We start from the raw sequence: 26,530 nt of genomic DNA, 5'->3' as shown, positions 1-26,530 counted from the left end.
AAGTCTGATGATGTCTTTGGAATAAAGACGAAATATTACCCATTATTTTGTTTCAAATTCTTGTTTTTTCTATTGAAAGTTATTTCTATTGCTCTGTTTGGGTGTGCTGTGTTGAGTAGTGAAGTCATGCGCAGTACGTTGCAAAGACCAAAAAGTCAACTATAAAGAATTCAAAAAAATGGCGGCAGAAAAAATCGCAAAAATGTACTGCATGGACGTGAATAGATCATAGATGAGAGGAAGACATCGTCTGTAAATTCTAGGATCTAGGTTGTAATGAAAAATGTCCAAACGTAAGTGACATTACGAAGTAAAATCCTTTCATTCGTTCTGATGTTTATATTTCGTTACTATGTTAATATTATTTCATTTATTTGCTTTGGCAAATGCAATAAGCATTATATATGTACATGAGCAAAACAGCTGGTATAATATCATCAATGATGACCTTTAATCATATTTAAACACCCACAGTATGGCAGAAACCTTATGTGAATCTTTTCAAACACTATAACACTTCAGAATGGAAGAAATGTGCAAAAGAAGGCGATGTTACAGCAATTATGGTAAAATATATGATTGTAAATTGTCTAATGTTTTAAAAGTGCTATACTTGAGGTCAAGAATTTTCTAGGAAAAATATTTTGGATACAGGCGTCGTTTATGGCAAAACCAGGGGGCTGTACATGAGCTGCTTCACTCCAAAAATCATTAATCAAGGGTTGGCCATCTGGCCAGCCCCCCCTTCCTCTCCCGCCAGTAATTTTATGCATCATACAAATTACTTTGAACTTAACACTGTTTCAGAAAGAGAAATAATGAAAATTTTAGTTTAATTTGTAAATTTAAACTTGTCAACTGTCTCACAGAAGCAGTGACAAAGCCAGCCTATTTTTCACCCCAATATTGGAAATATTAGTGTGACCAATCACCGGAAACATAATAAATGGAATTAATTTTCAAAAGAAATACATAATATAATTCTGCTGAAAAATTTGTAGAAGTTAAAGTTTCAGCTGGCTTTTCCACTACAGACCAGTACCAAGTCTGTGTACATGCCAAGCTATACATCTGATGAACAGGCTAAATCATATTTATTCAATGATCTTTAGGTTCTTGATTTGACCACACTATCTAATCGAGTATCTGAAATAAACTTATTTAAACAAATTATTCTAATTGTTACAGGACAAACAGCTGAAATGTACTGTGTATCGCATTGCAGGCTCAATTCCTGCAGGCAACTACATTCAGTTTCCTCGAACATCTACGCAATCACTGGGGCTGGTTGGTCGATATCTCTACATCTTGTTTAAACCAATATCAGGCAAATTTTTTGTCGCACACATTGATGTGGCAACTGAAGATGGTCTTGCAATACGTATCTCGTTTTCAAACCTTTTTAAAGAATTCAAGTCCACATCAACATGGTTGCAATTTCCATTTGTACCTCGACCACCCCCCAATTCTTTGGACGAGGCAATATTGGCAAGCTATACAAATCATGGTACCTACATATGCTTTTTTGAGCCAACATCATTTTTTCTACTTTTTAAAGTGCTTATGAAACCAAGTTTCAACACAAAATTTCATATTTGCATTACAAAGACCCTTTAAAATGACTTAATGACTTCTTGATTAGAATTTGTTTATTTTTACCTCTTGCTTGGGGTATTGAACTTTGTTTATTATGCAAATAACTTTGGCATCTAAGGACGTATGCATTTGCTCCTTTATTTATTAAACTGTTGTATGTGCAAATTAAATGTTTTTGCGATGCCAAAGTTTTGATGGTTTTTGAAATGTTACTATGCAATGTGATGTCATAGTGATGTTTCTGCATAATTAACAAAGTTTAATATCTGTAGAAAGATGTAAAATCATACAAATCAATTTATGGAATTTTTAAGTCATTTTACGTCTTCTGTGAAACAATAAAAAAATGCATGGTTAATTTTCATTTATGTAGTAAAAAATAAAGCATACTCCGAATAAAAAATTTGAAAATAAAAATTCTCAACAAAAAAATTTGAAAATAAAAATTGTCTTGTTTTCTTCTCAAATATTGAGTTAAACATGAACTTTTTATTCAGAGTTTGCTTCATTTTGTACTAACATATAATTGTCATGTCATAAGCACTTTAATGATCATACAATTAGAATATATATCAGTTGTTCAATGTACAAAGTCTGTTAGCTTGAAAAATGCCGATCCCTTCTTCAAGTTTTGTCATACTGTATGAAACTCAATTTATTAGCATTGTTATTCATTTGTTTTGAAATCTATAGTTTATGCAATGTGTGAACATCAAAAATTTTAAATAGATCGACACAGCTTGCAGTCTGGCTTTGGCACTGGCTGGTGCTGGTCCCCGAGAAATTTTTCACAGGATTTCCTAGAAGGAAATTATATTTTGTCTCTTGCAAGAAAACTTTCTAAAATATAACGTTAATTTATTTGGGATACAGGTGCTCGTTGCTCGAAGTCAGGATAGCGTTATCCATTAGATAACAAATTTTTTCAAACGGTTAGAAAACTTCAAAAAGGGGAAAAATATAAGGTTTGAGCTGAGCAATCACTGAAATAGAATATTTCTTCTAAGATTACAAAGTTTCTTTGTCGTAACGAAAACATAAACACCTTTTTTACATGTTTCAAAATTTACTATAGTAGCGAGAGACTTGTCGAGCGGAAATCGAATTCGTGTAATAAAAATTAATGCCCAACATAAAGTTTTAATTAGAGCCATAGAAATAGACCAAAAGTTGTAAAGTTGAATTTATTGTGACGTTTCGTCTTTACTCAAGACATCTTCAGACAATTAATAATTTATTAATAGGATGTTAAGACAAGATATTATATTTACAAAAATGTGTTAAATTACTACCAAAGGAGGCGGTGTTATGATCAAATGGATAATATGATAAGGAAGTTAAGAAGTAAAATATAGTGAAATTAAAAGAGGTTAGGTGGAATGGAACTTCCTTGCACGTTAAGTAAAGGCTTGTATTTATTGATTAGAAGGCCCTCGTGAATGGAGAGTTCATAGGAATCGTTAGAAGAGGAAATTATTTTAAAGTCGTCTAGGTTGGGGTTGTGTCTAGTTGCGTTAATGTGAGCAAGAATGCTCGATAACGCAGGGTTGGAAACTTGGTTGCCTGTAAGGGGGATATTCCCAAATGCTGAAAATTGACTATTCAATGGTAACGCTATTCAAGCTTCGTGCCACCGGTCCCAGGTACGCACATATAACACTGTAAAGTAAACAATGAAGAAGTTCACAGGCTATAATCATTGAATGCGATTGTGAGTTATCGTTTTCAATGGTCATCAAAGTCAGGAGCGCAACTCGAACGTTAATGGAGGTATGTTCATGTAATCAGTTGTGCCGACTGATTTCTTTAGAAAGCTTTTTTCAAAATAAGTCAGTGGGGGACAACTAAATACATGAATACCCCCAATGAACGTTCTAGCTACGGCCCTGATCAAATTAAAATTTCACCAACAGTATTTTATGTTTGAAATTTGCTTCCAGGAAGTAAAATGCTTCATCCACGCTTGTCCTTTTTCTCAGAAAATGTTGGTGATGTATCATTATCGACACGTTATACATTCCTAATGATGGACCTTCGTCACATCATCTCGTTTTTCCTCAATCAGCAATACGCCTATTTGAAAAATATTCGTTTATGCGCGAACATGCTCGTGAAAGGACTGTACACGAGCGACACGGAATACGAACCAGGACTCACAATCAACGAAGCCAGAAGACTGGGGCTAATGACGACTGGCGACGTACCAGTACCACGTGACATGGCATTCCACGTGCCCAAAGGTATGGACTGGCACGAGTTGTATGACGTCATAAAATTTCCCGGGAAGAGCAAACCTATGAAGAAGGGGATCATTCATGATGATGGAATGGATTTAATAGTGACCGACGACTACAAGAAACAAGAACAAACGGTAATTCAATAGAATTATGTGAAGCTTATTGTCGGTCTCCCCAAACAACAATCATTAAGTGCAAGCATCACCATGGAGATTGATGTGATTATTTTCAAATGAGCAGTCGCGAAGGCAACCCGTTTTTTAGTCCTACAATGCAAATATTTTTATGCTCAATCACTGGGAAGGGAATGAATGGAATTGATTTTCTAAAGAAATGAATAATAATTTTGGTGAGAAATCTGTATTGTAGGAGTAAAATATCGGGTTGGCTTTGCAACTGAGTGCAAACATGGCACATGGAGATTGTTTGATGTCGTCACTCGAGCCACGTGATGTCCTTGAGAGTTGCATGATGACGTGACTTGGTAATGTGTGTGAGAAATAAGATCATATTGGTTTTTTTTTTGTCAGCAACAGGATGCATTGTCTTCAAGGCTTGCATTGGTGGAAAAGCTGGGCTCTAATAAATCTTCTGCAAAGGTATGAATAATATGGGAAGCAAACTTTTATCAATACTTTAAAAACTTTTATGAAGCCATAAGGCCCGTTCACACCATCCGATTTGTCGGATCCGATTTTTTCGGTTCCGACTTTTGGTTGCTTGTTCAGAAGGTCCGATAATTTTGTTGATATTTATATTCGTTTGGATATTTAAAGTCGTGTGAGCAGCTTCTGCTATATCCAGTACATTTATCGAGATAGTTTTGGTATTTTTGTTCTTGTTTCCAAGATATTTTCTAGTCTATGTAATTTGGCTAGTCGGCTTCCTTTGATCTTGTCGGATGAAAATAGAGCAGTTATATTTCTATCCGATTTTTTAGATTGATTGATCTGACTGTCGGAAGCTCACTTTAGCTATATGAATTCTCAAGATGAGTTTTTGGGATCGGAAAAAAAAATTGGATCTTGTTAATGATCCTATAGAAGTAGCCATGATCCAATGTTTCAACTAATTTTTGCTATGTATCTTATCGTCTTTTCCAGCGACGTCAAGTAGTAGCAACGCACGTGCCACCAGTGGGTTTGAACATCCCTGTTGGTCTCCAAGCTCAAGATCACCTTGATACGCAAGTGTACGCTTACAAATCGAGGAAAAATATCGATACTTTATCGTCAAGTAATCATCAAAAGGATAAAGAAAACAGAGTTAAGGTGTGATATAAAAGATGTGTTTTATTATTAGCTATTGTCAATTTTTGTTTTCTTAGAAACTAACGGGAATGTGCTGTATTTGCATCTCACATCTTTTTTATTAGTGCAAAGTTATGATGGAAACTGTGCAGTATTGTATTAAGTTACCATAGATATAAAATGATTGTCATACTCATAGGAAGATACGTACGAGAATCTACTCAAATTATATTTTTTACAGAGACATTCGACAAGGAAAGAGGGAGAGACTCTTAGAAGTCGGCGTTCAATAAAGGTGAGATTTTCCATCATTTATTCTACAGTTGCATATCAGGAAGATCTTGGAACAAGGTTGACATCTGGAAGTATTTTCCATCTGTTAAAATAAGACGCACAGCACAACTGTTAAAGGAATGAACTTTTACCTTCATCTTAATTAAACATAGGCACCGTTTACACGAGCCCGGGTTGATGTGCCAACCTGGGTCAACCCGTCTACTAATAAATACCCGCCTATTAACGTTTACACGATAGCCGGGTCAATTAACCGTGGCACCCTTCTCAAGAACTGTGTGAACCCGGGTTAGATAGGTGTTAGAGCGTCAAATTTAGCTCATTTCTTTATGGAAACTCGGGTTGGCTTGTGTTTGACTTTATGTTCGAGCCAACCCTGGCTGAGAATTGCTGAATCGGGTTTAAAAATAATTTCTAATCATGGTTTGTGTAAGCATAACCACCTATTGCAGTCTGACCCGGGTTAAATATCAACCCAGACTTAGTGGCTAAGGCAGCCTCATTATTTAGTTCATTTATATAATTTTTTCTCTAAAGAAATGAATAATGATAGTGTTGTGAAATAGTCCAGGCTTACCAAAGGACTAAAACTTGCGGTTTAGCTGCGTCTCTTAATAAACTCACTATTGCAAAGTAGTTTATATTCATCTTTATATTCTTGGGATTTACGACTTGTTGACATTTTTAGAGTTTAAAACCAGATCCGATTTTGAAATTGAAACATATTGTTGGCTACGGTGGAGCGAATTTCAAGGAATTATTTTGGACAAAGAATGGCGCATGCGTCGTGTATCCATGTCACGCCGTGATTGTTTCCATGGAGATATCTACGGGGCATCAACGATTCTTCATTGGTCACACCGACAAGGTCAATTTTGCTTTATATTATTGGGCAATCATGTAGATGTACTTGAGATCTGCTATTATGTTCGCAATCTGTTCGCTTAAATGAATTAGTTTAATGTAAAACAACGTAATTGGAGATTTTTGTTTTATATTATTAACTGAAATCATTTGCTAAAAAAGCTAGTAAAATCTCACTCATGCTCAATACAATGTACTCAGTACGTTCGAGGTAGAATTTCAATGAGTAGTTAGTTCCACTAATCAAGGAGAATCATCCACTCGTTAAACTTCAATGAGCTCTTAGAATGCAGGCGTAAAGATCTGTTAATCCTTAATCTTATCGTACTTGAGATTGGATTGGGAATCTGTTTTGGGTGTTTTGGAATACGGAATTACTGTAATCTCTTGTATTCACGTGGATTCCTCCTCATTAGCGCTCATTTTATTGCAGGTTTCTGCCCTTACCTTCAATGGAAACACGTCGATACTAGCTTCAGGGCAACTTGGACAGTCGACTGTGATTCGTGTGTGGCGATATCAATCCGGTGATTGTATTGCGATCTTTAACTCTCAAGTGAGAGAACTTTATTGTTTAAGGTGAGAAATATGATTTTGATTTGTTTCCAAGTAATTTTTTTTGTCTTGTGGATTGAAACTTAAAGGTCTCCTAGGTTTTCATATGCCTGTGCAAACACACTGAACATCTTTTCTTTCTTAAATGATCAAAATCGGTAAAAGGGAGTTCAGCTGAATAAGTTAACTCGTCATTCAAAGCTGAAAATTCAGATTCTTTAGATTTTTACTTTATTTTTAGAACTGCTTGTCTTTAGAACCGCATGTTTAATGAATCTGTTTTCAAAGCTGGTTTACTGTTCTAAAGAGGCAATGAAGAGTACAGCTGCTCACAATCTATGCATTATCTCACTGGGTTGAAACACCATTGCAAAATCTCCATTTTTGGGTGTTTGCCCTAGAGCCCTCTATTCGTAATTACACATAGAGGGCTCTGGTTTGCCCTTATCTCCATTTTGTGTAAATCTACTGAACTCAATTTTACTGGAATACTACCTCTTATCTAATTTTTTATATACAACAATTCAACTAGTATCAATCTTATTACGCAAAGAAATTTCATTAGGACCGTTAGCTAAATTAGGAGGCATGCGGACATGCTTCAGACATGCTTGTTTACGAGTAAAATACTGCTTCACTAAAGTATACCTAATGTTTACCTAAAAACTGTCTTACCTTATATGTTCACTTGGACCCAGTTTTTTCTGTTCACAATTTCCCGCCATTTTTATTTCAATAGTTTCTCAAATAGTGGTGGAGTTTTGTGCGGTTGTGGAAAAGACAATCACGGTAAACAGGTAAAGTCAAAATGTAGGTCTTTCTTTTGAAAAATTGTCTATTTTATTAAAGTGTTGTGTAAATATAGGCGAGTAAGTGTCTATCATGATTTCGTATGTGGATTTCGTAATTCGTATTTCAAAGCTAAAATGTTTTCTGTCTAATTCCAATTGAGCTTTAATGGTTTTATCTTAACTTTCATCATGTGTGAGAAATATTTACTTTGCTTTACTTTTTTGCGTATAATTTTTTTGTTTAAATTTTTGTGTAAACTGTGTTTGGAAATGGTAGCTAACATAAGCAGTGATCTAAGATGCTCATAGAAGAACAGGATACGCTTAATGATATTTAACCAAGAATGTTTTTATTTGTAATTTGTTCTTACAATTTAAAAATTCGATTACAAGCTCGGAGATTTCTATGATGTGAATGTTGATAAAAGCAAAGCTCAAATAAACTATCACATAGAAATCGAGAGGGATTAATCTAATTGGTTCAGTGGAGTATACCAGTATTCATATAAAGAAAAATGCTGCTGTAGTTTTCCTTTATTTTTTATGCATTTGTTGTTGTTGACATTGTTTGTATTAAAAAGCAAACGACTCTTGTTCAATGCATGCTTAGTTATTGTAATGGGAATTTTTGTTTATTTTATATTTAAATATGTTAATGTTGTGTTTAGTGGAAACTCTATAAATGTTTTCTAATGTAAACATTGAAGTTTATCACCTGAAACTTTAGGAAAGACATGGTCGGCAGCCATGTTTGTTTTTGCTACCCGGCTTGAGCAACTAGCGTTTTAAAAAAATAGATGATGGCGAGTAGAATAGCAATCGAATCAAAGCATACACAATAGAATGCTTTTATGTTTCTATTAACTTTGGATACAATTGTGTATAGATGGTGGTAGTTTGGGATACATCACGTTGTGGAAGGACTGGAGAAATTGCAGTGGTTGCCAAGGCACATACAGACATTGACATTATGCGAATCAAAATTGTTCCTTTCGATGACACAAGGTGAATGTATTGCTATGAATTTGTATTTTTATGTTGTTTACCTACTGCCAAACATTTACAACCATCATTTTGCTTATTTAAGAAACAATACTATTAATATATTATTTTAGTTAACACTTGACATTTTTTGCGTATAAAATACGCTACATATCAGAAGCAGGAAACGCCGTTTTTCTTGAGTGGATTGCTGTCTGCTTGGATTAAAAGTGTTACTGGCATTTTTGACTGAGTTGGTTAATATTTTTCATGCCGCACTGTTATTCTTATATTTGAAATTTATAAAAGAACTGAAGAGTGTATGTCTGAGTCTAAACTTTTCTTGATTTTGGTTGGGTTTTTTTCGGGGATGTTTTGAAAGAAGATTGGTTCTTTCCAGTTCATAAGCTTTCTTACTATTGCAAATTGATGTGAATTTTGAAGGATGATATCGTGTGGACTTGATAATATACGAATCTGGAGGGTTCGTCACGGCTCCGTACGTTCATCTGCCCTGGATCTTGGTAGTCATCATTCAATCCAGTTTACCGATAATGCTTTTGGCTACGAACTTGTAAATGGAAACAACAAGAAATATCGAATGATGTAAGACTTTGTATTGTTGGCGTTGAAAGATTGTTGCACGGGGGCATTACTAAGGCTGTCGGTTGATTTTGAACGGCTAATACTAATTATTCAGTTTCTAATTTTTGAAATGGCGAAACATGAAAGTTCAGTTTAAGTTAACTAAAATTTTTGCTTTCCCAACAACCATAAAAGCTACTTTTCTTTTCCAAAATCCACGCTCAGTGACCACAACTTTTTACTCTGAGCATTTGATTTTTGTAATACACCGCGATAGTAACTCAATTTACTCAATGTATTGTATGTTGTCAAATGTTGTATTGTATGTTGTATTGTAACTCAATTTACTCAATGTATTGTATGTTGTCAATGTATTGTATGTTGTATGTATTGTATGTTGTATGTTGTATTGTATGTTGTATGTTGTATATTATTTTCTATATTATATATATAGAAAATAATTTTTGCTTGTTATTCAATTTGTTTATCAGGAAATCGGTGCAATTTTCGACAATGTCTTCATTGAAATTCAGCCCATTTCCAAATGCTTTTATCGCTCAAACAATTTAGTGTTTTTCCCTTCATTCACAAGTGAACACTTAGCTATGTTATGAACTTCAACATGATTGAGAAAGATAACTTCAAAGCTGATTTTTCAAGTGTTGTTTCTTAATTTTCAGATATGTTTCTTCGAACCGTGGAATAATTTTTGAAGTCAACTACGAACTGATGGTGATTCATAAGGTGCGACGACTACTTCCGACCGGAAGCCGAGAGGATCTTGTTCACGTGAACCCGGGTGAATTCGGAATTGGTATCAACTGCATCTCTGTCACAGATGCTTTCTGTATGACAGGCTCTGATGATGGCTATCTCAGGCTGTGGCCCTTGGATTTCTCGGGTGTAATATTAGAGGCAGGTATGTGTGTCTGTTACTTTGTCAAAGGTTGGGATATCTTGATATTGAGCAAAACAGCCACCGAGTATGAACAACACAACCTACTCTTTTGAAGTAAACACCTTGAACCCCCTTTCCAATTTTTGAATATTTAAGTATTGACGTAAGCTCAAAAAAGCCTAAATGTGCGCATGCGTAATGCCATACATTGTAGTTAAGTCATTTCTAAGTGATAAAAAATGCTTATATATAAGCGTTCGACACCGCATAAAGAAGTTTTTGTCGTTTATAAAGCATATTTCGACTCACTTAAGTCGCGCTTTATGCCAACTAGTCTATATTTAATTTGGCTGTACGAAACTGTTGACGATAAAACGGTGTGTATCGCTAAAGCATTTTCACTACTACTTCTTCATGTTACTGCATTTGTTGACGTTGTGTTACTGCTGCTACTTCATATTACTGCATTTGTTGACGGCGTGTTACTACTGCTACTTCATATTACTGCATTTGTTGACGGTGTGTTACTACTGCTACTTCATTTTACTGCATTTGTTGACGGTGTGTTACTACTACTACTTCATGTTACTGCATTTGTTGATTTGTTCCTTTCCTTTACAGAACACGATGGTGCTGTCTCGTCAATCGACATCAATCCGAATTGTTTATCTGTTCTTGCCGGTACAGTAACGGTACGTATGTTAACAATATTCTCATTTGTAAGGTTTTTACTATTCCACAGTCCCGTTATCAATTCTTGACTGATGATGAAAAACTATGGTGGCAAGAACATTAGTTATAAAGCAAGAAGTAGCTTATTGTATTTATACTATATATACGTATTTTCTGATAATTCAAATTCTCATTGTGCAATGTGACGTCACTTTCTTTATAAATCGTACAATCATAGACTTCAATATGTCTTGAATGAAAAGTGATGTGAATAAACTGTTTTAGAAAGTCCACTGTCAGTTTGAGAGTTATCTTCAATGAAAACTTAATTTAACTGAACAAAATTTTAGTTCTACTCATTCAACTAAAATACATGGAACGCTGCCTGAAGCAAATAATTGAAGCCATATCTTACACCCAGACACGCGTGTGTAGTGTTTCGAGATTCTCTCGCGGAGTGGAAATTGATTGATTACCACGCGTGTCTAGGTGTAATCTCGCGTGTCTGGGTGTAAAATTTGGCTTTAAAAAATTAACAGGCTTTTCTATTATATGTAGCTTTCCATGTATTTTAGTTCAATGGTTCTACTAGTCATTTAGTAGTGAGCCATAAATTATTTTTGACTGTGTATGACATTTTTGTGTTCTTCAACCCTCCTTTAGGGTAGCATTGGAATTCTTGACATCTCCACACGTTCTTACAAAACACTGATGAGATCTCATACCAAACAAATACTCGATTGCTCCTTTGATCCATCACGTGGTTCTCTCGTGACCGTGTCCGATGATGAAACTATTCGTGTATGGGACCTAGACACGTTCAATCAATTGTATGATTTTAGAGCAGCCAATGAGAATCCTTGTACTGTGACGTTTCATCCTCATCAATCACTCTTTGTCTGTGGCTTTCGGAATGGGGCAGTTCGCGTGTTTTGATATAGGTATACTCGAAGGGATGTATTGGTACATATAGGGATAATTCATCTAATGGTTATTTGATACAGGTATACTCGAAGGGATATAATGGTATATATTAGGGATGTTTCAGTTAAGGGTTATTTGTATATAGGTATACTTGGAGGTATATATTGGTACATATTAGGGATAGTTCATCTAAGGGTTGTTTCATATAGACATACTCAAAGAGATGTAATGGTATGTATTATGGGTGGTTCAACTATGGGTTATATGATGTAGGTATACTCGAAGGGATGTATTGGTACATGTTAGGGATAGTTCATCTAAGGGTTATTTTATATGCCAATGACACGAAGTTTTTTATTGTCTTAAATAAAAGATCTCCTAAAATTTTAATGGATTCTCTTGTAACACCTTTACAAGCTTACTTCTGAAATTATTAAAGTTTTTGTGACATGTAAATTCGAAAATTCATATTCGTTTGTTCACTACAAACCTGCTTGTGTTTTGTCAAAACTATTTTATTGTTTTAAAAATTCAAATACCATGTTTACTTTTTGTATACATCCATAAGTAAACATGCGAAAAATGATGTTAAACAGAAAATCCATTAAAGTTTTTAGAAATCCTTTAGAAAAATTTCGTTTCATATACGCTTTAATCAATAAAATGTAGATGTCTGCATAATCTAGTGAAAACCACATCTTTGTTTTAGCAAGTTCTTCAATGCTAGCAGAGCATAAGGAACACAAAGGGATGATTACAGGACTGGCTTTTTCACCGAATGGTGAACACATGTACAGTGCTGGATCGCAAGGAATTTTAGTGCTATACCAAGGTTCCACAGAAGAGTTCAATGTACAAAGAATTCTTATCAATACAGTGGCACCTGGGGAGCATTTCGCTCCCGATGTGTTGTCCGTCAGTGATGATGGTCAGCGGCTTGCTGTTATTGGTCCATTCGAATACGTGATTACTGTAATGAACTGCCGCACTTTGGACGAGGTTAGCAAAGAATAGGTAGCTACTTCATTATACATTTACTGTACTATGTACGTATATTATACTCGTGTCACGGCATTCACGTTATTATCTAATCTTAAACTGTCTTTAGGTGAAGGTTATTTAATCTTCAACATGTTAAGCTGTAATTATTGAATGTCAAACATTCTTTAAGTATTGATTATCATTGGAGATTTTTTAATCTTCAATATGTTTAAGGGTTTAGACCGAGATTTTCTAATGTTACACAGTCTTCAAATGGTGATTATATCATTTTCCGCATGGTCAAGCTGAGGTTATTGACGTTGAACAGTCTTTAAGTAGAGTTTATATAATTTTCAACTGTGTTAGCTGAGATTATATGGTGTTAAACAGTTTTTTAAGTAGGGATTATGTAATCTCCAACATATTTAAGCTGAGGTTATCTTATGTAAACAGTCTATAGGTACAGATTATCTATAAGTCTTGAACATGCTAAAGCTGAGATTAATTGATATTAAACAATGTTTATCTTATCTAGGTTCTACGTATAGATATAACAACAATACATGCAGGAAATGTTTCCACTACTGACGATACTGCCCTCAGATTGTGCTACTCTCCTATGGCGTTAAATCAACTTTTGGTGGTTACTGCTGGTTGTAGGCTGTTGAAATTTGATGCACATAGTGGGCAGTTATTGAGCGAGGTAGATAATAATGATGGAGGGGATGGTTTTATGATACCTAGAAAGAGTCTGTTGATAGTTACTGATGGATGTAGGCTGTTAAAACTTGATGTAACTTAATGGACAATTATTGAGCGAAGTAATTAATAATGATTAAGAGGGAGGGATTTTCATGCTACATTTAAAGAATTTGTTTGCAGTTACTGCTTGATGTAGGTTGTTTAAACTTGATGTAGTTATTGGACAGTTATTGAGCGAAGTAGATAATTAAGATTGAGAGGGAGGGGGTTGACACGACATGGAGAGAGTTGGTTATGATGAAAATTTCACACCGACAAGAATTATATGAAGTTTTATTTAGAAGTATGTTTTATTGCTTAGGTTTCCAACGTTCATCGATCTAGCTGTTCAAGTCTTGATCCTTTCCAAACTGGGCAATTTCTTGCAACTGCTGGTGATAAACTTATCAAGATATGGGACTATCACATGAAAATGGACTTGAATTTCCAGGTACGATAACCTTCATAATGAAGACATCTTTTACGCTCCAACTTCTTCAACATCTAACAACGCGCGTTGTAAATTTTAATTTACAATTTTTATTTATACTTATGTCGAAAACACCACGAATACTTTTCATGACTGACTTTACTATCAATGATATATATATATATACTGCTAGTGTGTGTTAATTAGAAATACTTTTTCTTTCTTACGAAAAACTGTCTTATCAATGAATTATTCTGTATAGTTATGCATGCAGAAGGCTTATCTGAAATTCCTAAAGTATACAAAACCTTTCATATCTTACATTACATTTACATTTAGGAAGAGTTGAGTTCTAAAAATCATATTTACTTATCCTTTATTAAATAAGAAAGGAAATATGTTTACAGGCTAACGCAAGCACAACTCTACACCTATCAGCGCACGCAAACACAACTCTACACCAATCAGCGCACGCAAACACAACTCTACACCAATCAGCGCACGCAAACACAATTTTACACCAATCAGGGCACGCAAGCACAACTCTACACTAATCAGCGCACGCGTTGTATTGTTTTTATTTTATGATACATCTTAACCGTTTCTATACAGGTATTTATTGGCCATTCAAATAATGTCTCCAAAGTTTGTTTTACCCCAGACCTCCAAGCTTTAGTCAGTATTGGAGAGGCGATATTTATCTGGGATTTTCTTGCAGATGGCCGCGTTCCTTTGGAACCTGGGTACGTAAACACACTTTTTTTATATTGTTTGTTTTTTTATTTACTGACATTCGCAACAGAGATTTCACGATATTTATGCACTACCAAAACTGCTAGTATAAACATTTTTTATGTAGTATAGCATTTTTTTGACTGATGTTATTCTGTAAGTGTCTTCATGGCATAGATCATTGAAGTCATAGATCACATAGATCATTCAAGTCATACATCACATCGATCATTGAAGTCATTGATCACATAGATCATTGAAGTCATAGATCACATAGATCATTGAAGTCATAGATCACATAGATCATTGAAGTCATAGATCACATAGATCATTGAAGTCATTGATCACATAGATCATTGAAGTCATAGATCACATAGATCATTGAAGTCATAGATCACATAGATCATTGAAGTCATAGATCACATAGATCATTGAAGTCATAGAACACATAGATCATTGAAGTCATTGATCACATAGATCATTGAAGTCATAGATCACATAGATCATTGATGTCATAGATCACTTTACTTTGAAGATGACTACCGCTAAGGAAGTCAAAACGTCAGTCAACATCAACGACAATAGTCCTTCTCAGGACTCTACTAATCTGGACCATCAACATCCACAAACATGACATGAATATTACCAAAACGCTCCCTTAAAATTTGAAGCCTACGATTCAACTGGTTACTTAAATGGTATAACCAGTTATTTGGCCTTCGGTAATCTCGGAAGCTCATCCAATCACCACTCATCTCCAGATTGTAAAAACGTTCATTACGACCATATTACGACCACTCATCTCGAAAAAAGACTGGATCAAGCTACTGTATATTTGTAGTAAACAAATTTTGAAGCCACCGTTAGTAAGGGACCAACACATCGAAAGATTTTTTAGCAAAACTATTGAAAGCATAGCAACACATTGCCAAATTATTCTTTAAGATAAGGAAGAAGATGAAAAAAACCTTTGTGGAGATAGTAAAGCGAGTCAGAGAGAATAATCGGCCGTATAAAACAAAACGCATACACATTTCACTCCGAATCACTTGCAAAAAAGGCTATTTTAAAGGATTGATCAGTTTATGATAGTAAATTACATTATTTAATCACTTTGTACTTCTAAACTACGATTCCAACAATTTTAGGTATTTCCATGCAGTTGTGGGCTATTTTCCATTGTTTTTCCATATCACAGAGAGTTACCGATGACAAAAATCGCTGCATTTTGATCATATTTCATCATAATTCATCGTATTTTTAGCTTATCTATAAACTGATTTATCTCTTAGTTAGGTACATGTAGTTACATGTTGAAAATTCTTGATTATTCTCATATAAATCCACAATACATTTGCTCCTTATTTTCGAAAGTTGGTCCCTTAGTAATGGTGGCGCTCCTTATTTTTTGTCTTCAACTTTTGTGCTAGATGCTTGATCCAGTCTTATTTCGAGATCAGTGATTACGACTCGCTATAATTTTTTTCATTTCTTCGCCATTTTTCTTAGTGGAAGAGAAGAAGCGATTGATTACAACAAAGATGAATCGGGTGTGTTTTATGCTTTCATATATATAAAATTATATGTTAAATATTTTCATAAACTTTCGCAATCTTACATCTAGCTGTAACCAACAGTCTTTATGTCACGAAAGCTCGTGATTTCACATAATGCCTTAAGTTTACTGCGTCTTGTAGAACTTTCTATAACGATTTTAAGGTTGCCTGTGAGAAATTCTCTTTCCAGCTCAGCTTGTACTACTTCCATGCACTATTCCATGGCGTTCTTGCTGAAAAATTCTTTCCTCTATTTTCACTATTCATCCAGCGGATCTTTAAGGATATCAAGTTGCAACATTTCGAATAAATCTTGCGTTTTCAATTCAGATAAAACTGCACATGTTTTGATGGAGCTGGTTCACCAACACAAGATGACATTGGAGAATATGATCTCAAACCCAGACCTCCAATTATGGCGACCGAATTACCTCTGCAGCCTCTCCCCAGTTCTCCAGGCAAACGGGACGAGATTGTCGTAAACTCTCCGTCTAAGAAAGACATGAAAGTCATCGATAGTTTCAATCCTATTATGACTAGAAATTTAAAAGTTCCGAACAACACTCCAGAGATATCGAAGTCGGTGGGTCTCGTTTAAAGATGACGAAATCTTTTTGTTGCATTGAACATATTTTGCTCAGTCTATTCGGAAGGCGATTTCTCGGAATGAATATTTGTGTTCGATAAACTGTTTTTATAAGTGCCTTCTACTTTAGGAATAGGACATTTGTTTTAAAGATCGCGACATTTCGTTTTCATTCATTCGAAAAAGATTCTGTCCAAACGATTTAAAGGTGTCATCATTTTTTTTTAAAAATATGATGTGTAACTGTTAATATGCCTGGCGAAAAATGAATTTTTAGCGTAACTATACTCTCCCAACAAATAACTTTTTATCTAGGCATCAATGAAATATCTGTTGATCATAGCATTTCATCTTTAACTTGAGACATCGGGCTAGTTGTGAATTATATAGGAAGTTTAAAAACATAAACATTAATTGTAAGATATTTACAGTGTGTTAGATTACAAAATGTGATGATGACAATGTGGTGGAATGATGTGCATTAGGTGATAAAGTGGGATTGAGTGAAATTAGATTTAGTGGGGTGGAACTGCCCTGGATGCTAAGATTGGGGTTAAGGTTAGAGATGAGAAGACTTTCGTGGATGGAGTGTTCATATTTGTCAGAAAAGATGACAAAATTTTGAAGGCGTCAAACAATATGAAATAGATAGTTACATGTTTGCAGATGTAGATCGTCCAGGTTTGTTGAGTCCTGAGAAGGACTATTGATGTTGATGTTGATTGACGTTTCGTAAACCTTAGCGGTAGTCATCTTCAGAGACAAGATTGTTGAAACATCAGTCAACATCAACAACAACAGTCCTTCTCAAGACTTTACTAACCTGGACGATCTACATCTACAAACTTGCAGCTATACTCCCGGGCTCGAAATAGATAATATTGGTGAGAATATATACAAAGTAGTAATAAAGTGAAATGTTTGAACACGATAGTATTGTGAGTAGTACTCTTTAACGAATCGAACGATTTCATCACGCGTCTTTTAGTTCTGGTATCCTGTCTGTCACCCTCTAAATAACATTTTGAAAATTTTCAGATCAAGACCCAGACCCCGATCCGCAATTCGCTTCCCTCAGATACAGGTCACCCATTCCCTGGTGTGCTAAAACATTACAAGAAACGTAAGAGCTCCACTGCGTTGCCTGAAAGAAAATACACGGCACCCAGAAGTCAGGCTGGACTTGCTTTGCTGGCTGTTCTTGATTACAACGGAGATGGCCGGAACAATATGTGTTGGCATCCTGAAACAGGTTAGCGGGCTCAATCTGCATTCTGATTTGTTACTTTAGATAGTAAGAAACATCACCGGTAACCTTCATATTCCTTTAAACTTTGGCGGAAAAATATTTTTTCTATATAAAATGAAATACTCAGGATCTCTTATGTATTTGTTTCTTAGTAAAAAGTGGAAGTACGATGCACTTCGTTGAAATACGGATTCAAACAATGGCTTTGCTTAGTAGAAGAGGGGTTGGTTTCACGTCTTCCCTTTGTTTAAATTTTGAACGGACTGGCTTTAAAATGCGAAATCCCTCTTCCCAAATTGAATTTTGAAAGGATTGGCTTTCAAACGCAAAATCCTGTCGAATACACTTGTTTCAATCAGTGTTCGATTCAGGAATACAGAAATTGCGTTTACGAATAGGTGCTCCCTAACTATCGAGTTTGATAGGCTTCTGTATTAAACAACAAACCAGAATGTTAATATATTGAGATCAGTTACAATTGCCCCTATTCAGGTTTGTTCGTTTACACCAGTGGCTGCATCGTTATCATCGAAGATCTTCATGATGGAAAACAAAAACATCTCATGCAACATTTTGAAGAGATTTCCACAATAGCTCTTCAACACGATGTTCAGGTTCTTGCCTCGGCATCCGGGTCTTCAAAGACGGTGGCTTCATGCATTTGTATCTGGGATATTGCAACTGGTGATTGTAAAAAGGTAGAGGCAGTGACATAGCCAGCCCGCAAGCTTGTTCATGCTATGTAATTATTTAGGTGTAGAGGCAGTGGCGTAGCCAGCCCGCAAGCTTGTTCATGCTATGTAATTATTTGTAGAGGCAGTGGCATAGCCTGCCCGCAAGCTTGTTCATGCTATGTAATTATTTAGGTGTAGAGGCAGTGGTGTAGCCAGCCCGCAAGCTTGTTCATGCTATGTAATTATTTAGGTGTAGAGGCAGTGGCGTAGCCAGCCCGCAAGCTTGTTCATGCTATGTAATTATTTAGGTGTAGAGGCAGTGACGTAGCCAGCCCGCAAGCTTGTTCATGCTATGTAATTATTTAGGTGTAGAGGCAGTGGCGTAGCCAGCCCGCAAGATTGTTCATGCTATGTAATTATTTAGTTGTAGATGCAGTGACGTAGCCAGCCCGCAAGCTTGTTCATGCTATGTAATTATTTATGTGTTCACTCGCTGTAAAAAACAATGCCAATGATCTGAAATTTTTATAGCTCGACCTAAATTCCTGGTCTGTCTTCGCTAATGGGTAGATGGATATTTCAACGTTTTATGGTGTCTATGACACAAATTTTTTACTGTCGTAGATAAAAGATCTTGTAATTCTGTAATATTTGAGTTTTTCTTGATTTATCGAAAACTTTTATGATATGTTAATCTGAGCATGAATATTGTTGCCAGCGAGGTGCCAGGCGGGAATCCTATTCTCAAGATAAAGATCAGAGCTCAACAGGTCGTTTTAAAAAAACCATTAGCGGTTTGATTTTATAATGCTCATTAAAGAAACCTTTCGTCTTGACTCAACACATAATCTGAGTTCAGAGTAATTGCAGAGATTAACGAAATCAGACACATCTTCAGATTTCTTCGGACTATCATAAATCAAACCACTTATGGCTTTCTTTTAAACGATCTGTTGGTCTCTAGTCTTTACATTGAGACATAAATTAGAGCATTTATATTTATATTCAGATGCTGACATATCACTCCTATGAGATTGTTGGCCTTCATTTCTCAAGAGACGATCGTTTTCTGATCTCAGTCGGAGATTACAGGGAGTGTTCCGTGGTAATATGGGGTACTAAGGACTACAATGTACTCACATCGTCCTATACTAAAACTCCAATCCATGACATCGCATGGGATCCTTATACTATGAACGAGTTTGTGTCGGTCGGACAAGATGGTCACGTGCTGTTTTGGTTACTGGAAGAATCTCGTGGATCTTTCAACTTGAATGTAAGTACTCATGAGGTAACATAGGGTGGATAGTGTATGTCTTGGTGCGTATATTGATATATATTTTATGAATTGACGTTTCAATTTATAAAAGTTTGAATGATTATAATTTTTGATATTCGTTTTCTACATTCGAGTTTTAAGATTTAGGATTTTAGTACTAAATTCCAAGATTCCAGATTTTTGAAAATACTTTTATGATTTCATAATTTGATCTCCAGATTTAGGACTCCACATTTTTTATTCAGATTTGTGAAGGATGACCCTTCGTTTTTTAGGTTTGCGAAGGGAAAGTTCCCGATGATTTGTTATACACTTCAAAGCAGGTTTTCTTCGTTTTTTATCTGAAACTTGCTTCGTTATAATTTCTCTGTCTTTGTGATATTTTGCTGTTTTTTCGTCGACAGAATGACTCCATGGTACATTTTACAAGTGTCCGCTATGCTGGTGATAATGTGCTATATATAGGCAATAATGTTGGTATGTTTGAAACAATAAAATTTTGGTTTATTGCAAATTTCCAGTCCACTTCATCTTCTATGGACCCAATAAATTTGTTTTCAAGCGTTAAAGATCAATGGCTTATCCTTAGGTTTTGATGTTTTGTTCTTAAGGAGACTATAGTCTGTAGCTACCAAAGATTTTCTTTGCTCTTTTAGCTTGACTTAAATGTTAATACAAAGTCACAGGTGGTTTTGTTTCTTTTTGATTGCGTATTGTGTGGCAACTCGCACCAGTCCTTGTCAAAACTACTCACTTTTCATTAATATTACATGAAGTAAACGATCATGTTTTTAATGATTGAAAATGTTTGTTGACTTTACGTGTCTCTTTCTCGTTCTATGTGTTTGAAAATCATTTTTCTTTTTTCTGATTTTTTTGATTTTCTAGGAATTATATCCGCTTGGGATACAAGACAAAACAAGTGTTTTATGCACTGGCTTTCTGACGATTCTGAAATCGGTAAGAAAATGTATTTATATTATGTGTTTTCTTTGTCATATTATTCATGGTTTCAACTCAGTTTGTCATGCTGATATAAATTTTATGAAATTCATTTTGAATTTATGTTCTACAGTCGTTATTTGCTTTCTTCGTAGATGTAATTGTTTGTCATCGTGGCTCGCTGATTACCGGAAGCTCATCGGGGCATCTTCGTCTTTGGTCTGTTGTAGGCGTTGGAGAGATGAGATTGCCCGGAGAGAATGATGTGTATGTTTCTTTTCAGTTATTTTTTCATGATGATTATCACGCAGACACTAAGGGAAAGTTTTCAACTTAGAATTGCTGAAATAGTTCAATTGTGTTGTGATAACTTTGCGTTAGCGGGGTTGATGAAGTTTTGATCTCACGAGAGCGCGTTCTAGATTTCATTTTTGCGAAAGCTGATCCCATATTTTATCAGATTGAATCAAAATGGTTTGGTTATCGAAGACGAAATGTCTTTGGACGCCGGAGTGATTTCTGCTTCATTCGACACATCCTTGGAAATGGTAAGACTTCGTCAGTGGGAAGATTAAAGAATGGCGAATAAAAGGGAAGAAATTGAAGAATCTGGTTTTTTTTTGAAAACTAGGTTTTCGATATGTTCTAAAATATGTTTTCCATGTGAATTGCTTGCCTCGAGCTGTGTGGTGTGTACTTTAGGGTATTGTTGGTACAGTTGGAGGTACGTTATGGTACATTAACTGGACAGAGAGGACGTCTATTCGTCTTGTCAGCAGTCATACAGAGAAGGTAACTTCCTTTGTTAATCTCCCAGTGAAAATATAGGGATTTAAACCATCTTCAACCACGTGATTGTTTTAGATAAATTCACTGGTGGCCAGCGGTCCTGATGACAAATTCTTTGCGACTTGCTCCGATGATGGTAGCTTGAGAGTCTGGACTTCTGATGATCTCGAACAAACGCTGCAATTTCAAGTTGTTGATCAGGTGAATTGAAGCATGTTTCTCGTCGTCATTCAAAATTAAATATGCTATTTATATAAAACTATTGTCGGGAAATACGAGCTCTTAAATCGCTCTGTTTTACAAAATAAATTCTGATATTTTTTATGTGTAAGCCTTACACTGTAAGGTCTTAAGCATAGTTGAGAATTCAAGGCGAGCTTCCGCCAGTAATTAATAAGGTGAGAGTTGACACAACTTTCAAAACTGGGGCCGGTTGTACGAAGCCCGTATAGCGTAATCCATTGGATAGTAAATTTTGTAATCTTGAAGCAATATTTTATTTCAGTGATTGCTCACTACAAATCTTATATTCTTCTCTTTCAAGAGATTTTTAAACAGTCAGGAAAAATTTTTAAACAGTTTTACTTTTCGTGCAAATGACCCATAATAAACCTTCATTGACAAGGTCTTTACTCAGAAAGAGTGGACCTAGTTTTTTGTAGTTAAAGGTTTACATCTGTCAATTTTATCTATCACAAGGACACACAACACTACTAGTTAGTGCTTTTGAGTTATATAGGTTGAATATATTATCATTGTTATTATTAATGTTATTGGTAAGTTAGAAACAATATTACGGCTTAAAAGATGCAAACTAAAATGGACGTCTTGAAATGCAACTATCCATAAACGCTTAGCTAAATCATGATATTTTGCTATGATCTCAAGGCTTTGAAATAATATAATTTACAGAGTTGTGTTCACCACCAAACTATCATTTTGAGCGTCTCTTTGAACCTGCTCAGGCTCTTCATATGTCACAGATAAAGGCATCTCTAAACCTCCTCAGTCTCTTTATATGTCACAGATAAAGAGACCTCTCTGAACCTCCTCAGGCTCTTCATGCGTCACAAATAAAGAGATCTCTTTAAACCTGCTCAGGTTCTTCATACGTCACAAATAAAGAGATCTTTTTTGAACCTGCTCAGGCTCTATATGTCATATAGAGAGACCTCTCTGAACCTCCTCAGGTTCTTCATACGTCACAAATAAAGAGATCTCTTTGAACCTGCTCAGGCTCTTTATACGTCACAGATAAAGAGATCTCTCTAAACCTGCTCACGTTTTTCATATGTCACAGATAAAGAGATCTCTTTGAACCTACTCAGGATCTTCATATGTCCCAATAAGATTTCTTTGAACCTGCTCAGGTTCTTCATGTGTCACAGATAAAGATATCTCTTAGAACCTCCTCAAGCTCTTCATATGTCACATATAAAGAGATCTCTTTGAACCTGCTCAGGCTCTTCATATGTCACAGATAAAGAGATCTTTTGCGCGCTTGTATATGTTATAAATAAAAGCTTTCACTTACACTGAACCAAAACGTAACTCATCTCTAAAAATTTAGTCGATGTTGACTATCAGTTGTTTAATATATTCTTTTCCTCCATAGCGCTGTAATTGTGTTTCATTCTGTCCCACTCCTCCACGTGAACCAACACATAATGTCTTACAAGATGGTGAAGTGATAGCCACAGTACATCCTAACATGGAACCAGTGGAGAAACCATTAAGACCATCACATTGCGTGGCTGGTTTTGATGATGGAACCGTAAGACTCTTTGATCTTGGAAGAGTTGAAATGATTATGAAAATACATCCTCATTCTGGGGGCGTTACTGTCATCAATTTTTCTTCCTGTGGTAAGGACCAGTCGCTGCTTGATACACGCAGAATCTACCTATAGTATGTAGTAATTCATGTGGTATCTACCTATAATATGCAGTGGTATATGTTGTATCTACTTATAGTATACAGTGATTTATGTGGTATCTATCTATAGTATACAGTGATATATGTGGTATCTATCTGTAGTATTCAGTGATATATGTGGTATCTATATGTAATATACAGTGGTATATGTGATATCTATCTATAGTATACAGTGATATATTTTGTATCTACCTATAGTATACAGTGCTATATGTTGTATCTACCTATAGCATACAGTGCTATATGTGGTATCTACCTATATATGTGATATCTGCCTATAGTATACAATGGTATATGTGGTATCCACCTGTATATGTGATATCTATCTATAGTATACAGTGATATAAGTGGTATAGTATACAGTGGTATATGTGGTATCCACCTATGTTATATAGTGATATTTCTAGTATCTAACTATAGTATACTGTGATGTATGCGATATCTACCTGTAGAGCACAGTGTTATAAGTGGTTTAGTATACAGTGGTATGTGTGGTATCTACCTTATAGTTTGTTCTTCATCTTCCCCCTGTTGTCCTCTTGTTAAGGATAACTTTGGAGCTTATGAATAACTTGGGATTTTTAAGTATAAAATGTTATGGCTGAGGATGACTTGATGTGGTTAGGAATATTGGAATGTTTGAGGATAAGTTGGGTTTGTGGATGTTGACTTGTGTTGTTTTTATAACTTGGGTTTGTTAAGTATAACTTAGGATGGTAGATTATTTGATTATTTGGTTATGAAAATCATCGAGTCCAATTGTAGTTCAACTCTAATGGTCAAACTGAACATTGACAATTTTGACGTACCTTAGAAATGAATTTGTTGTATAGGTCGTGTTTTTATGAGTGGTAGTACAGATGGTGTGGTAGCCATAAGTAGTCCTGCTACTGGCCTCACTGTCCGTTTGATCCAAGATCATAAGGGAGCACCAATCACTGATATGGACATTGCTTCACATAAGGTACAATGAAAAACACTCTGCAACAAATAGAACTGAGTAAGAAATAAAAGATTTTCACTGTGTTTGTACGGGCTTATGCAAACGGAAGAGTCCTTTGGGAGAACTTGAGAGCAGATCAGTGCACCTGTTTGAGAGTTCTCATGAGCCTCCAAGGTTTGCATAAGCCTGTGCCAACACAAAACATCTTTATTTCTTATCTAAAATAGCAATAATGCGAAAGTTTCAGAGAAATGTTTTATTTTTCCTTTAACATGTATTCATGATTGATATGCAAATTCTCTTTGATTGATTAATTAATTGAGCTCAGATCAGTTCACACAAACTAATACAAACTCAGCTATGGACCAATCAGTGGAAACGTTTATTTATGTTGTTTTATGAATAAAAGTCTTAACCTACTTCAAAATATTTTTTAAGCACTTTCGCAATATTTACCAAACTTAACATCTTACTGGTTATTGATGATGATTATTATATGGCAAGTGTCACTTCCGGCTAAATGATGCGCTTTGATTGGCTCAGAAACATTTTTGCCGGTCCATTATTTTCCCGTGATCGACCGCGGTCCAAAACGCGTAATTTTACTGTCAAATGTAAACAAACATCTTAAAGCAAACAGCAAAACGCGAAATAAACGAAACAAAAAACCATTTACGAATGTAATTCGAAAGAAAAACACTTGGAAAACTATCTAGACGATACAATTATGAAACGAGTTTACTTTTTATGGACGAAAACTAGAAAAGTGAAAATCAACTCGTAAAAACCGCAAGGACGAGAAGGCAAGCTTCGTTTCAGGTCAAATAATGCCATCTAATAATCTATTTAATAACCTCGCTTTCTCGGTCTTTACTGAGAAATATCAGACCTCTGTCTTTTTTGTACAACCCCGCCCTACGGGATCGGTCTGTACAAAAAAACTTCGGTCCATTATTTCTCTGTAAAGACCTCGCGCTTGGTCATTAAGGGCTTATTAATAATCAAAACCTTGTTTTTAGAACGATCATCCATCATTCAATTCTCCCAGATTGTGGCTTATTGCGAGCGCTGATCGTAGGGTTAGCGTATGGAAGGCGGATTGGTCGAAGGATTTCTGCGAGCTTGTTGATTGGTTAACTTTTCCCGCTCCAAATATAACACCTGAAGGAATTGCTTTGAAAAAAGACGATGCGGTGAGAAATTGTAGTTTGTTTCTTGTCTTGATTGTAGTTGCTCAAGATAATGAAAGATAAATAAATTATTATGGAAAACTGTTTTAATAAGTTTGAAATAAGCATGTTTTCTCCCTTTGAAGTCTGCCTATTTGCATCTACCGCCAAGTTTGGCAAGATTCTCGCCAACAGAGCCCGATGTTATTGTGTACAGTGGTTATGGTCTGAGAAAACTGATACAATTCTACAGCTTGTCCCAGAGAAAGGTCAGTATTTGTAAGAGGTCTGTGCTTGGAGCAGAAAAATGTCCATCATTGATGGAAATGTGTTCATTGTCAGGTTTTTCGAACTATTTTGTTGACACAATGGGCTTCTTGCTTGGAAATATCGCCTAAGGGTCATTTAATTGCTGTTGGAACCAAAGGTATAAATTAAGAAGTTTTTTACAACGTTCTGCAAAACAACACTGAACGATTTGAAAATCCTTTCTATATCTTGAAAGATAATAATTTGAAATCGTTAAAGTTTTTTTATCTACTCCAACTTATGTCAATTTTTCTCATCTAGTTTTCTTCCATTAGTAAAACTGGATTATCGATGGTTTTCTGAAATAACTGCTGTTATTTCCTCGAGAATTAATGACACCCAATGCTTTAGTTTACAATCACTTAATTAGGTATTTTTGCTGTCTGTAATTTTCTTTTTGTTTTAGATCGACTAGTGAAAGTAATTGATTATGATAAAGGTAGCTTTCAAGATTTCGATATGCATTGTGACTCTATTAGCCATGTGACATTTTCTCCGACCGGAGATAAACTGTTTTCCGTTGGTTTTCGGATGTTGCTTTGTGGAAGGTGTTGATATAGAGACGTCC

At 35.4% G+C, this 26,530-nt stretch overlaps 1 protein-coding gene across 1 annotated transcript; it reads left to right on the top strand.

Annotated features, from left to right (window-relative positions):
- Positions 1 to 175: 175 nt before the first annotated feature.
- On the top strand, positions 176 to 26,530 carry LOC124449039 (WD repeat-containing protein 90-like). Its single transcript, XM_046999982.1, has 38 exons — positions 176 to 293; positions 475 to 566; positions 1,189 to 1,507; positions 3,576 to 3,967; positions 4,364 to 4,432; positions 4,937 to 5,104; positions 5,325 to 5,378; positions 6,066 to 6,245; positions 6,675 to 6,820; positions 7,536 to 7,593; positions 8,474 to 8,592; positions 9,013 to 9,174; positions 9,834 to 10,072; positions 10,673 to 10,743; positions 11,387 to 11,644; positions 11,728 to 11,749; positions 12,357 to 12,646; positions 13,164 to 13,331; positions 13,692 to 13,820; positions 14,412 to 14,542; positions 16,041 to 16,081; positions 16,444 to 16,670; positions 17,712 to 17,925; positions 18,415 to 18,620; positions 19,606 to 19,872; positions 20,151 to 20,198; positions 20,280 to 20,352; positions 20,764 to 20,835; positions 20,973 to 21,084; positions 21,278 to 21,365; positions 21,520 to 21,609; positions 21,682 to 21,807; positions 23,222 to 23,471; positions 24,375 to 24,505; positions 25,504 to 25,677; positions 25,800 to 25,922; positions 25,996 to 26,080; positions 26,369 to 26,530. The coding sequence occupies exons 1-38, from the start codon at positions 284 to 286 to the stop codon at positions 26,515 to 26,517; spliced, it is 5,553 nt and encodes a 1,850-aa protein (XP_046855938.1). The 5' UTR covers positions 176 to 283; the 3' UTR covers positions 26,518 to 26,530.

This window comes from Xenia sp. Carnegie-2017, unplaced genomic scaffold (genome assembly GCF_021976095.1).
Source record: "Xenia sp. Carnegie-2017 unplaced genomic scaffold, XeniaSp_v1 HiC_scaffold_23, whole genome shotgun sequence".
NCBI lineage: Eukaryota > Metazoa > Cnidaria > Anthozoa > Malacalcyonacea > Xeniidae > Xenia > Xenia sp. Carnegie-2017.
This window is presented reverse-complemented; position numbering and strand designations above follow the sequence as displayed.

Excerpts from the sequence above, each read along its gene's own strand:
- LOC124449039 (XM_046999982.1), top strand. Across the intron at positions 5,105-5,324 it reads ATAAAGAAAACAGAGTTAAG|AGACATTCGACAAGGAAAGA; the intron begins GTGTGATATAAA and ends TATTTTTTACAG. Across the intron at positions 9,175-9,833 it reads AACAAGAAATATCGAATGAT|ATATGTTTCTTCGAACCGTG; the intron begins GTAAGACTTTGT and ends CTTAATTTTCAG.